Source organism: Lissotriton vulgaris, chromosome 4_1, assembly GCF_964263255.1.
Source record: "Lissotriton vulgaris chromosome 4_1, aLisVul1.2, whole genome shotgun sequence".
Lineage (NCBI taxonomy): Eukaryota > Metazoa > Chordata > Amphibia > Caudata > Salamandridae > Lissotriton > Lissotriton vulgaris.
Genome location: NC_141691.1, coordinates 1,867,089,569 through 1,867,102,648, shown reverse-complemented (window position 1 = coordinate 1,867,102,648; position 13,080 = coordinate 1,867,089,569). Strand labels below are relative to the sequence as shown.

At 41.0% G+C, this 13,080-nt stretch overlaps 1 protein-coding gene across 1 annotated transcript in view; it reads left to right on the top strand.

The window, feature by feature from the left end:
- Positions 1-11,433, top strand: part of KLHL38 (kelch like family member 38) — a 94,583-nt gene extending 83,150 nt beyond the window's left edge. The window contains exon 4 of the mRNA XM_086966188.1: positions 8,296-11,433. Coding sequence (XP_086822314.1) covers positions 8,296-8,585 — 290 coding nt within the window. The 3' untranslated portion in view covers positions 8,586-11,433. The remainder of the gene's footprint in view (positions 1-8,295) is intronic.
- The last annotated feature ends 1,647 nt before the right edge of the window (positions 11,434-13,080 follow it).

Below are 13,080 nucleotides of genomic sequence, written 5' to 3'. Positions count from 1 at the left end.
CCAGAGAAGCAAAGGGTAGTAAACACCCCCACATTTGGGAGTGATGGTTCTTCACAGGGAAAAAAATTCCCTGTGGAGAAACAAACAAAAATTAAATATGCTAATTAACATTTTCTTATGCATAATTTTCCAATACGACTGTGATAGTTTTCCAGAAGTGCTCCTGAAACGTGTGACCCATCAATATTCTGGGACCTTTAGTGATGGGGTACACCATATTGATAGAATAATGAGTCCCGCACCCATGAGGTAATCAGGAGTTTGAATATTCTTGGTGTGGAGAAAGTTCACTGATTTATTGGCGTGCAATTTGGTATTGTCCGTTTAAGGAACACCCCCTGATGAAGGGCATTCACTATGCTCGAAACGCATTGGGGACTCTCTGCACTTTACGCATGATGCTTCATCAACATATATTACGACATGAATTGTTGGATTAATTCATGAAATAATAACGAGGATTATGATGACCTAAATAAAAGGTTTTGGCAGCAAAAAAATGTACTTTGATTTAAATTGATTTCCATTTGGACAAAGGCAGTGCACCTGAGGGATGTTTGTCAGTAGGGAAATGTTACAGTCTTGCACACCATATTAACACACAATTACTTGGCATACCTGCATAATTCACATTATAATTTGTATGTCTGTATGCACAGAATCCACGCATAGTGGTGACTTGTGTGTGTTTTCATAATCTTGTGTATGTGCATGCACAAATGCATACAATACGCATGTGTGGGACTGGAATTACATTTTTGGTCACTGTTTTATTTCTACATTAAAATTGTTACTATTTAACTGTACTCTTAGCCGGCCTGATTTCATTCCTTTTATAATGCAAGTCTAAATTTATTTGTGTGTAATGGTACTATGAATCCCTTGAGCTATGCTTCTGTAAGTATTACAGGTGTACCTTGCAAGCACATTCGCACATTATGAAGTTTTCCAAGGTTAAGTCTGTTCTTTGTCGAGTGTCTTGCGAATTAGAAGCAATGGAACCCTTTTAGCTCTTGATAGACTCTGTAGAACTGTTACATAAGTGTTTAGAGCGGAATGCAGTGAAGACTTGTTGAGAATGTTGAGTTCGCAGTTACACAAAGATGAATAAAGACATCTAGTACTAAGCTCCATATGTGCCATAGACATTGGTGGGTATTGAGGCTGGGGAGGACGCTACAACTGGCACGGAGGATAGGAATAAGTAACCCGAAGATTGACAGTGCTCTCCCAGAGAGTTTACTGTGGTCCAAGCAAACTGCTCATTTGTGCCACGTGTGTTGCAGTCGAGGTATGGAACCGACGCTTAACGTATGTAGAGTCAAAGCACAACTCCAGCTGCTGTTTAGAAGTAGAAAAGAACGAAAGCATTGCAAGGAAATCTACATATCTATAACTGTGAACCTGCTGATTAAATCGTACATAAAGGTACTACGCTGTTACACAATATGCAGTCACATAATACGGATTGATAATGCTAAAGTCAGGTGCAACCATTTAGAAAGAGCAGCAAATAACAGCAGATTGCAAGATAACGCTGCAATAAGAAGTGCTGAGAGGCAGAGATCAACCAGGTGTCAGACAGTACACAGAGACGCCAAAGAATTAAACAGGTATTTACATTCCAGAACCTGAGTAAAGTGAGCCAGCACAACCTCAGCGTCAGGCGCTGCCACCAAGGGTTGTACTTACCAAACTGGTGACAATCCGAAGCGACCAAAGATATCTTCTGAACTGTGGAAGGCTGAGCGAATGGAGGTGATGACTGAGGCCATCTTTCCAAAAGCCATCGAGCATGATCCAGAGGCCAGTACATCTCCAGTCCTTAGAGATGGCTCACATGAACAGGTTCATGATGAACAGCCAAGGGAGCCGGAAAGAGCTCCACCCTTAATGTCAGCCACTCCCAGAAATGGCTACCACGCTGCTGCTTTCCTGAAACCATCATTATTTGATGCCGCCAAAAAGCAAAATATTGGAAATAGATGGGCTGCTTGGATTGAGACATTTGTTGATTTTGTTGATGCACTTGAAGAGCCTAATAACAAAAGGATAAACAAGTATCTCAAAAATCTTGCTGGTGATGGTGTAAAAGAAGTCATAAAGGAAAGGCCGCAAACTGACGATGAAGTCACATATCTTCAGATTAAAGAAGAATTGAATCTCAAGTTTAACCCAATATCCAATGTTTATTTCGAATGCATCTTCAACCAAGAATGTCAGAAATTTGGTGAAACCATTGATGAGTTTGTGGAGAGGCTCGACACACACATCCAGCATTGTAAGTTCAATTAATTTGATAATGAAGAAGCTATGCATCAGATACTTATTGATGGATGCTTGTTAGTTTAATTTAGAATATGAATGCTGAAAGAAACTCTGAATGGGAACAAAGTGATGTCTACATGTAAAAAGAAGTTTAAATATGGATTTTCATTTCCACACAAAGGTAAATGTCCCGCTCTTGGACAAATATGTATAGGCTGTGGGAAGTAGAACCATTCAGGGCCGGACTGGGAACTGAAACCGGCCCAGACAAACTGCTCGGCCTGGCAAAGGGGGGGGAAGGGGGATGGGGCCGATCTGTTTGCTAGGTCCGGTTTCGGCTGATTTTGTAACAGGGGGCCAATATCGACAGCCCCGGTAACAAAAACAGCCCCCTAGGGCCCCAAAACAGTCATTTGTAGCAACAATGAAACAAAAGAAAACGAAGGCGGAAGCAGTCATCCATGTGTTTCAAGGCACAACGTCAAGGGCGTGTCTATTCAGTTGCAGCGCAGCCGCTGATATGGAACTGATTTTGGGGAATTCCAACATCAATGCTCACCACAAAATTGTAGGTCAGTTCCCTTCATTACTTCGTGGTTTGGAAAAGCTTAAGATTATGAAAGTAAAGCTGCATATTAATGAGGACCTATGTCCTGTTTCTCAGAGACTTAGACAAATTGCATTTCATCTGCAAGAAGTGGTTGAAAAAGAACTTGAATTGTTATTTAAGCATGATATTATCAAGCGGTCTACTGGTCCAATGCCATGGGTTTCTCCCACAGTAGTAGTGCCTAAAAAGGACAGTGGAGGAACTGTAGGTATATGTGTTGACATGCATCAGGCAAACAAGGCAATTGAATGAGAACAGCATCCAGGTTCACACATTGCTGACATGATAGTTAACCAAATGGTGCAAAGGTCTACTCTTGCCTTGATCTAAATAAAGGTTATCATCTGCTGGACATCAAAGAAGATTGTAGATACATTATTACCTTTTCTACACATGTTTCGATACAAAGACTACGTTTTGGTAGGTCATCCCCTGCAGAATTGTTTCAAGATGGCATTCGACATATCATACAGCCTGTCGTAAATGCGTTCAATGACAGTGATGATATATTGGTTTTCGGAGCTACCCAAAAAGAGCATGATAAAACTCTTATACAAGTATGTTGTTTACTTGCCGAAGCAGGTTTGATTTTGAATGCAGACAAGTGCGAGTTCCATAAGACAAAGCTAAAATTCTTTGGCCATATATTTTCCGCTGGGGTTATGACACCAGATCCTGCTAAAGTACAAGCGATGCCAAATGCTGATCTCCCACAAGATGTTTGTATGGGGGGGTCATTTCTTTGCATGTCCATTTTCTTTTCCAGATACATACAATACTTTGCCACTATAAGTGCTCCATTAAGTGACTTTAAGAAAAACAATGGTTCATTTCATTGTCACATGAATGTGAGAAAAGTTTCAAGAAAATCAAACAAGCCTTTTGAGAATGCTACTGAAATGGCATACCTCAATCCGAAGCTTCATTCAGAGGTTGTTGTTGATGCTACTAGCCCCATCTGGTTAGACTTTATCCATGCACAGCACAGTGGACAACCGAATGTTCAAAGGCATAATGTGGCACATGCAAGTGAAGTTTGTCCCAGAGCGTGCTTACACATAACCAGAAAAAGAAAGTTTAGCCGTGGTATGGGCTTGTGAACATTTCCATGTATTACTATATGGAAAACCTTTTGCGCTAGTAACTGGTCATCAAACTTTTTTGACTATATTTGGCAATCCAAATTCCAAAAAGCCTCCTCATATGAACAATGGGAACTACGGTTACAAAAGTATAATTATACCCTTGTGCATCATCCAGGGAAGGATTAGATCCCTGCTTACTACTTTTCCAGAGTGCCTATACAAGGTCACAGGTACTCCATCCAAGACGCTGAGGCCTATATTAACTTAATTGTAATATCAAACACACCAGCTGCCACTTCGTTAGCCCAGATTAATACTGCAATGAGCCATGATAGTGACATGTTAAAGATGTAGGATATTAATATGCATCAGTCATGGAACCAACACACTTGACCGCTCACCAGTGATGACTAATATCAAAAATTCAAAAATATCAAGGATGAACTGTCCATAACTCAGGAAGAAGTTATAGTACACATGTCTGCGACAAAATACTTGTAGTGGACATGAAGGACATTGTGGAATCGTTGCCACAAAACTAGCTCTCTGAGACCAAGGCTGGTTTCTTATTTTTATGACGGGGTTGAAAGGGAATTAAAGGCCTACCAACTATGCAACAACCTTTCTACAAAAATTATTCACCACACCTTGAAGATTTCAGAACTCCCAAAGCATGCATGGGAGAGATTAGCTATTGACTTTTCGGTCTACTCGACAATGGACAACACCTTTTAGTGATTATGGATAAATACTCATTATTTCAATTAATTGAAGATATTTCATCTACTACTCTAGAGCGAGTCATTGAAAGACTAGATGGCATCTTTGCGACATGGGGTGTTCCAGCCATAGTGAAATCTGACAATGGCCTGCCTTTCAACAGTCGAGAGTTTAAAGATTTCTTGGAGCATTTGAATATAAAGCATCAGAAGAGCACATCTTTGCAGCCACAGGCTTGTCGAGCTTTTTAGGAATGTGCTAAAGAAAGCAGTGCAAGGTGCTATTCTTGAGAAGCTCGATTTGAATACTGTTTTGAATTCTACTGTGAGAGATTATCGTTCAACACCCCAATCGACCACAGGTGAATGTACTGCGACATGGAATGGAATGGAAAGGCATTTCTAAAGCGCATGGCTACTTGGAGTATCCGAGTGCTAGTAGCGTTGCAGTTCCAACTACAAACAGTCTTAAGGAAACAGATACGTTTTAAGTTGCTTCCGGATGGTTAAGTGGTTGGGTTCCGGGCGGATATATGTGGGTAGATGGTTCCACAATTTTGCAGCATTAAATGAGAAGCGACGTCCTCCACTTCGTGTTCTTCTTATTTTTGGGACTACCGCCAGTAGTTTGTTGTCTGACCTTAGAGATCTCTTGGGACAATAAGGTTGAATAATGTCTCTGATTGTGGGAGGGCCTTTGCCTGAGAGTGCTTTATGCATGAAACATAGAGCCTTAAATTGGACTCTTTCCTGAATGGGTAGCCAATGGAGTAAGGCCAATGCCTGCTTGGCTGAAAGGCATTTGGGAGCTTTCAGAAGCAAGCGTGCAGCGCAGTTTTGCAATATCTGTATTTTTTTTAGCTGTGAGTGGTGCTCCTAAATAAAGGGCATTAGCATAATCCAGGCACGATAAAATCATAGCTTGAACCAGTAGCCTCTGAGGAAGGTAGCAGGGGGAGTATCTTTCGTAACATTCTTAAGATCCCAAAGCAGCACGCTGCTACCTTCCTAGCTTGTTCATTAAAATCTAGCTTATGGTCTAACCATACGCCTAGACTTGTAATATGTTTCTTTGGCGAGGGAGGTATCCCCAGACAGCTAGGCCAGAGGGACCTATATTCAGCGAGGTGGAGTTGCCCAAGAGCATACGCTCAGTCTTAGCTCCATTTAGCTTCAAATAGGAGTCCATCCAGCTTGTCACTTTTTGAAGGCATAAGGCTAGTGTCGAGCCTGTGTTCTCCTGTTGATTGAGTGCCACCACCAACTGGGTATCAACAGAGTAAGTGATGATCTGAATGTCAAAAGGTGTAACTATATCTCCCAACGAACTCATGTAGACATTAAATAGATGGGGCTCAGGGAAGAACCCTGAGGAACCCCACATCTAAGAGGCATTCGCTTGGAGGTAATTCCTTCTTCGAAGACAACAAAAGATCTATAATCTAGGAAGGACTGCAGCCATTTTATTGCTGTTTCTGCCACTCCTATCCTCCTCAGTCTCTGGACCAGCAATTGGTAATTCACTGTGTCGATGGCTGCGCTGAGATCTAACAGAATGAGTGCAGCGCAGACCCCTCCGTCTAGGAGCAGTTTCTGTGCCATGTTGTGGTCTTAAACCATTCTGTGAAGGGTGAAGACGAGAGTTGTTTTCAAGAAAGGAGGAGAGAGTCAAATTTACATGCTTCTCAGCTAGTTTACCAATTCCTGGTAACCAGGAGATTGGGCGATAGTTGGCCAGTATATCCGGGTCAAGGTTATTTTTTTAGGAGTGCTCTAACCATGGCCTGTTTCCATTGAAGAGGCCCTATTCCCGTTGCTAAAGAGGCATTTATCACATTTAGAACACCTGGGGATACCGTTTCAGTGATTAGGTTGAAGATATTAAGGGGAGCAGCGTCTGATGGTGCTCCAGACTTGAGCTGGCTAAGTAGTCCTTGGAGGGAGGACAAATTTAAAGGAGGGATGACCTCCAGCAACTGGTCCCCATCATGGGTTATCTCGTCAGATAGCAATAGGGTATGTGATGCCTTCTCTTGAGGAAAGGAATTGTAAATGGCTTGCATTTTATTCGAAAAGAATTCTGCCATTTCATTGCAACGTTTAGGGATATCTGCAAACGTAATGGAAGGTATAGGGGGGGGTCAGGAGAGACTTTACAATCCGGAAAATTTCACGTGGACAGTTTGTCGACAGGGTGATTTTTTCCTCATAGAAGGGAGCTTTGGCTGCCTTTATTTCTATTTTATAGATCTTTATAGCCTCTCGATACTTGCTTTTATTAATTGCAGAGGGATTGCAGAACCTTTTCAAGTGGTTTTTACTCGGAGACACATGGTGACTGCACAGTGCCCTGGGAAGTCTATTACTAGATACTCTTCTCATTTCAGACACTTAACTAACAGTTCATCAGATCTAACTGTTGAAGAAGAGACTTGGGGCCAGATGTAGGTCGGTAAATACTGGTTGGTAACGTCCGATTTCGGCTGTTACCGACCGGTATTTGCAAATGGAGATGAAGGGGCCTTCAAATATACAGAATCTGTAAATTTACCGATTTCAGTAAATTTACCGATTCTGTAAAATACCGAATCGGTATATATACCGAATCGGTAAATCCAGATGTAGGTGGCACTGAAAACAGTGCCACAGGCCATTACCGATTCGTTATTTACCATGTAATTCTATTGCATTGTAAATAACGAATACCTGTGTACATGCACATCTGTGCATGTACACCTGTGCCATGTGGCACACAGACATGCCCTAAGGGCATGTCTGTGTGTCACATGGCACACAAGCCAAAATCAGGGGTGCAACAGGGTGTCAAAGTGACACCCTGTCACCCTTCCAAAATCGGTAATTTTACCGAATCGGTATTTACCGATTCGGTAATTGCCATTGATTCCTATAGGAATCAATGGCAATTACCGAATCGGTAAATACCGATTCGGTAATTACCGAATCATACAGATTCGGTAAAAATTACCGAATTTTTACCTATATCTGATTTACCGAATCTAGAATACCGAATCGGTAAAATTCGGTATTCTAGAGGCGGTAAATCAGATTTACCTACATCTGGGCCTTGGTCGGAAACACCAGTGACTGCTGTTGCCTCAACACTGTTGAAGCAGATCCTGGATAGTAGTGGTGACAGTTCCCAGTTTCCAAGAACACGATCAGGTCGAACAATTAAAGCACCAAAAAGATTGATTGAAGCTATTTAAATGTACATGTTTATATATGTCTATTTTGTGAAAATATATTTTTTTTTATTTAACAGAGGCGGAGATGTATTTTCTTGCAATTAGAAATAATGGAACCATTTTGGCACCTGATAGTATCTGTAGAACTGTGACGTAAGTGTTAGTATCGAATACAATGAAGACTGGTTTAGAATGTTGGGTTCACAGTTACACGTAAACAAGTAAAGATGTGTAATACTAAGCTCAGTGTGTAGCGTAGTCATTGGCGGGTACACAGACTGGGGAGGACGCTACACTTTGCTTGCAATAAGGTTTGTGATTTGATGCTATGATCCTTTTTGTAATATGATTGTCATTGTTGTGAGTAGGCATGTACTTCCTTAACCAGCTCTTTTGTATTTTCATAGGTTATACAAGGAGAATAATTTCCTACGACAGCAAAACGAACAAGTTTATAAAATGTGCAGACATGAAAGACAGAAGGATGCACCATGGAGCTACGGTAATCAGAAACAAGCTATACGTCACTGGTGGGCGATGCCTTACAACGGACAACACCATCGAAGATTCCAGCTCTTTTGAGTGCTATGATCCTGAGACAGATACGTGGACATCCAAGGGGAAACTGCCACACAAGCTTTTTGACCATGGATGTCTCACTCTCCAATTTGTGCCTCAGGCTATAACTCAGACCTGACGTACCACAGTGCTGGCTGCTATTGCCTGAAGAGGTCTAGGTAGCATTCTAGGACTGGGTGCAACCAATTGCAAAATACTGGATGCTGCAGGTCCGCACATACACTGTGCTGCCATGAATACGTATTCAAAAAATGCACTTACATGCAATGTGTAGGCAGTTCGTTTTGGCAAATATTTACAGTTGTTTACTTGTCGTCTTCTTAGGGTTGTTTGTAATTACTGAGGTCAGGTACAGAATAAGAAAAAAGGTTCAAATAGTAAGTTGGTAAAACAAGAGAGGGCTACCCCCTGCTTAGTCTCGTTTAGAAGTCTATATAATTACAGTGAGTAATAAAGCGGAACATGTGGCACACTGTACATCCTCCAACAGTTAAAACATCCAAACACAAAGGTACCGGGTACAGTGACAATATAGAACAATAATTATTGTTCCTTTAAGGCTACCCTAAGCTTTAAAACTAGATCCAAGCTATGGTGAAGAAACCTCCCCCATTCAATATGGCATGCTTTTTCAGTAGTTTTCAGTAGCTTCCTACCCCAGCCTGGTAAGAGGATACTACCAGGGAGGAATCGACCTCCCCTTTGTGAGGAAGTTCTTATATAAAGTATGACAGCTGGAAGAGTGGGGATCCAGATATTAAAAATACCTTTTGATAAACCTGTGGAAATTACTTTGTTGGTGGGTACCCTGGGTATTCAGAAAATCTTAAAAAACAAAAAGGAGATGTTGTATGAGTACAGTGTCCAATGCATCCAATTTATTGCCGACATGTTTCTGTCCCTAACTGACGGCCTGTGAAAGGACCAGGGCATTCATCAGGGTGATTAAAAGATAGGATGCCCATACAATTGGTGAGCACATCTGCATGCTGGCTAAAGAAGGATTGCCTGCCTTCACCATGCAAACATGGTAACCCAACTATGGGCTGGTGTTTACAGTATGGTCAGGACCAGGGCGAGCACTTCCCCATGTCATATATTCATCGCGGAATGTGGCCCGCAGGAAACCTAGTTCAGGTGGCACTTTCTTTGACTAATGTGTGACTGCAAGAAGTGCTCACCCCAGACCCATCTCACTGTGCCCGTACCTTTGTGTTTGGACCTCATTACAAGTGCCCTGGTACATTGCGATACCTATGTAAGCAAATGTTTGCGTAGGCAACATCATTATTAGTCTTACAATGTTTATAGCACCCGGGTGAAAAATGGGTTGTAAATACCGGGATATGTGGATTGTGGTGTAATGATCCCCAAAATCCATTTTGCCATGCCCCATTTGAGGGTTTAACCTCAAAATATGTGATAATTATTGCACCTGTTAAATTCAGAACACAATTAAAATTTTATTCTTATGGCATCCAACACTAATGATCTTATAATCAAGAGAAGTTGCAGTAACATAAATGATGACACCCTGAAACAATTGATGAGTCCCCTAGAATTTCACTTAGGCTGCATGCCTTACTGATACACATAGGTTTTAGGCTAAGATTGTGTGTCTGCATTGCCCTCCTAGCTTAGTGACGCCGACGCAGTGCTATATTTGGAGTTAAAAGTAGAGGGTTGACACTCGTTTCGTAGCATGCTGTAATGTTGAGAATTAAGCTCGTCTTCTCTTTTGAGAACACGGGCGTCTCTAGAAAGGATGAGATGGGGCACGTGCCACAGCCCCAACTCCATTTGTCCCGGCCCCTCATTGCGCCCCACCTCTACCGCTGTTGACCGTTGCCCCGTTCCAGGAGCAACACCAGGAGAAAGTCAATCACCACACCGTGCAGCACACATCAATATGTGCCACTACCTTTCACTATAAAGCAGCAGTTCTTTGAGACGCTGCATGTGGCACTATATGAGCCTATATATAAAGCTGGGCGTGTGTGTGTGTGTCGTGTGCACCTATAGCTGCATAGATGTAGATGCATACAAATGTATACAAAGTCACATTTAAATATTTCAAGCAAAGACATATATACATTTTTATATATGTACACATATAAATGTGCATAAACGCCTATGCACGCACAAACTTTCCACATTGCCCTCTGTCTGTGGCCACACTCGCTCATCTGTGGCCCAGCGTGCCCACCTCCCCTCTCAAAAATCCCTTCTAGATACGCCACTAATAGAGAAACACTTGAAATTTGACTTTGGAGGTCGATTGGTCCCTAATAAATATGGCCAGTTTATCAAGGCACCAATAAAAATGTAGCCTAACTTGCACTTTATTAATTCCTTTGGCAAATACAGGTAAAGGCAGAAGTGTGCATTATTGTCAAATAAGAATAAAAGTGAAATATTTCATAGCTGCATCTTCTACTGCAGCACTTTGAAACTAAGGTGACGCTATGCTTTGGAACTAAGGCCATGTAGCACTAGATAAATAACAGTTTTTATTAATATTAATCTCATATTTAATATGTGGTAATTGAAGAGAGCCAGTCAGATGTTCGCAGTTTTTGTGTTAAATGTCAGGGACCAACTTTAGTTTTTATTTATGTTTCTACTTTCCTTTCTAGAATTCTCAGTCCTGTCTTGTTTTTATGAATGATAATATCGGCGTATATGCCAATATGTGAAACTACTGATGCTCGACAGTTTTGGAATATTGTGGGAAGACAGGAGAGAGTGTGTGAGGTGAGCTCACATTCTCTCCTTAATTCAGTCTCCATACTGATGTGCCTTTTGACTTTTACTATCGTAACATGAAAAAGTCTCTCATAATCTGCTGCTTTATTGCCACTTATAATATTCGTGTTTAACACTAGTTTTCAACTCTGTAAAGTGGTTAACATATAATGTAAGTTATGTTGAATGAATTGCAATAAAGAATTTGAACCAAAAATAAATTGCACATTATCTATAGAAAAATATTTAATGCCAGAATAAACAACTACCTCAGAACAAGCTGCAAAGAGTAAGTAAAAAGAAGGATTTTGCGGTGACCTTGGGGAAATGATCTGTGAAGGCAAGGCCTAGTCTAAATAAATAAAGGTGTTCTAAGGAATATACCTCAAATATTCTCTGAGACAGCGTACGTAAATCTGAAATGTTGCAGCAGACAAGTTTACTCACAGTGTAGATCTTCTCTGCTGGAAAAAGTTGATATGCACTGCTTCTGCGTTACCAATATTAAAGCAAGCATTGGCAAAGCCAATAGATTTCTCACTTTTGCAAAAGGTTCTATTTTTGTTTACTCTTTTCTACAGTAGTTGTGTGGATAGTAAGTGTATATTGTTTGTGTTATTAAAATAGGTTTTAATATCACAGATCTGAAAGGGACCATGAGCTCTACGCACTTCAAAAAGAACAAGTTACACTTTAAGTAACTGACTAACTTGGCTACCCAACCCTGATGCTAAAATACCGTGAAAGGAAAATGTAGCTATGCATAACTCTACTTCCAGACAGTTACACTTTATTAAAGGTTTCACCAAGTTATACATACACTATTCACAAAACACACCGAACTTGCCTTGCGGGTTCCGGTACTCATGCCTCTGGACGCGTAGTTCCGGATATTTTCCAACTGGTGTTCATGTAAAGCACTCCAATACCTTTGGGTGGAGTTTGCGCTATGTAAAATAGCAAAAAAGAAAGCCCATAAATTACAAAACATTGTCAATACACGAAAGCCTTGCTAAACACATAAAGCACACAAAAACACTGAGAACGCATCTTGCACAAGCTTTAGCAACAATACGACAAAAGAAAACATGACCTTCCTAAAACACAGTCTCTCTGCAACAAAAAAAATAGTCAGCATAAACAAAACTAATTACACTAAAGTGAAAGGATATAAGTATTAGGCCAATACTCCATGGTAGGGAGCAGGATACAAGGAAGAAGGACATATAACAAATATTAACCACCTGTAAGCAAGCCTTTGCAAACTACAGTCTAATTAACAAACCAAAAGTGATGGGCGGGCTGTAAGCCCACAGAGTGAATACAACATGTCTCTAAGAGACAGTGCATGCGCTGCCTAGGCAAAACCTAAGAAGCATTCACTAAAGGTGGGTTGGTGAAAGTTGGAAATCTTCCTGGGTCTGAAAATTGCTCCTCTCAGTTTAGTTCTACATTTGGAATAACTGTTCAACTTAATGTCAGTTTTCAGCGGATTCTACAAGTACTATGAATTTGTGACAGCTGCAGATGCCAAGGCGCTGGTCTTGAATTCTATGTCAGGAAACGGAGGCAAGGATTAAGCATTTCTTTCTTCTTTAATTCCAAACAGCAGTCATTTTAAACATACAATGATGAAATAAAGGACTTCATACCCCATGAGTCCTGAGAAAAAAACATCAGGTTCATAACAGCAACGCTCATCCAATCAGATGTCTCATGGCTCGTTAACTGGTGTTGTCCTTGCCGGAACTCCCTCTTTCTTCACTGTTGCAGCCAGTGTCAGTTTTGTGCAGACACTCTTCTCAGGGTTTATTTTCTGCGTATTAGTTGCTTTACTGGTTTCTTGCCTAGTTTTGGGTTCTGTTTAC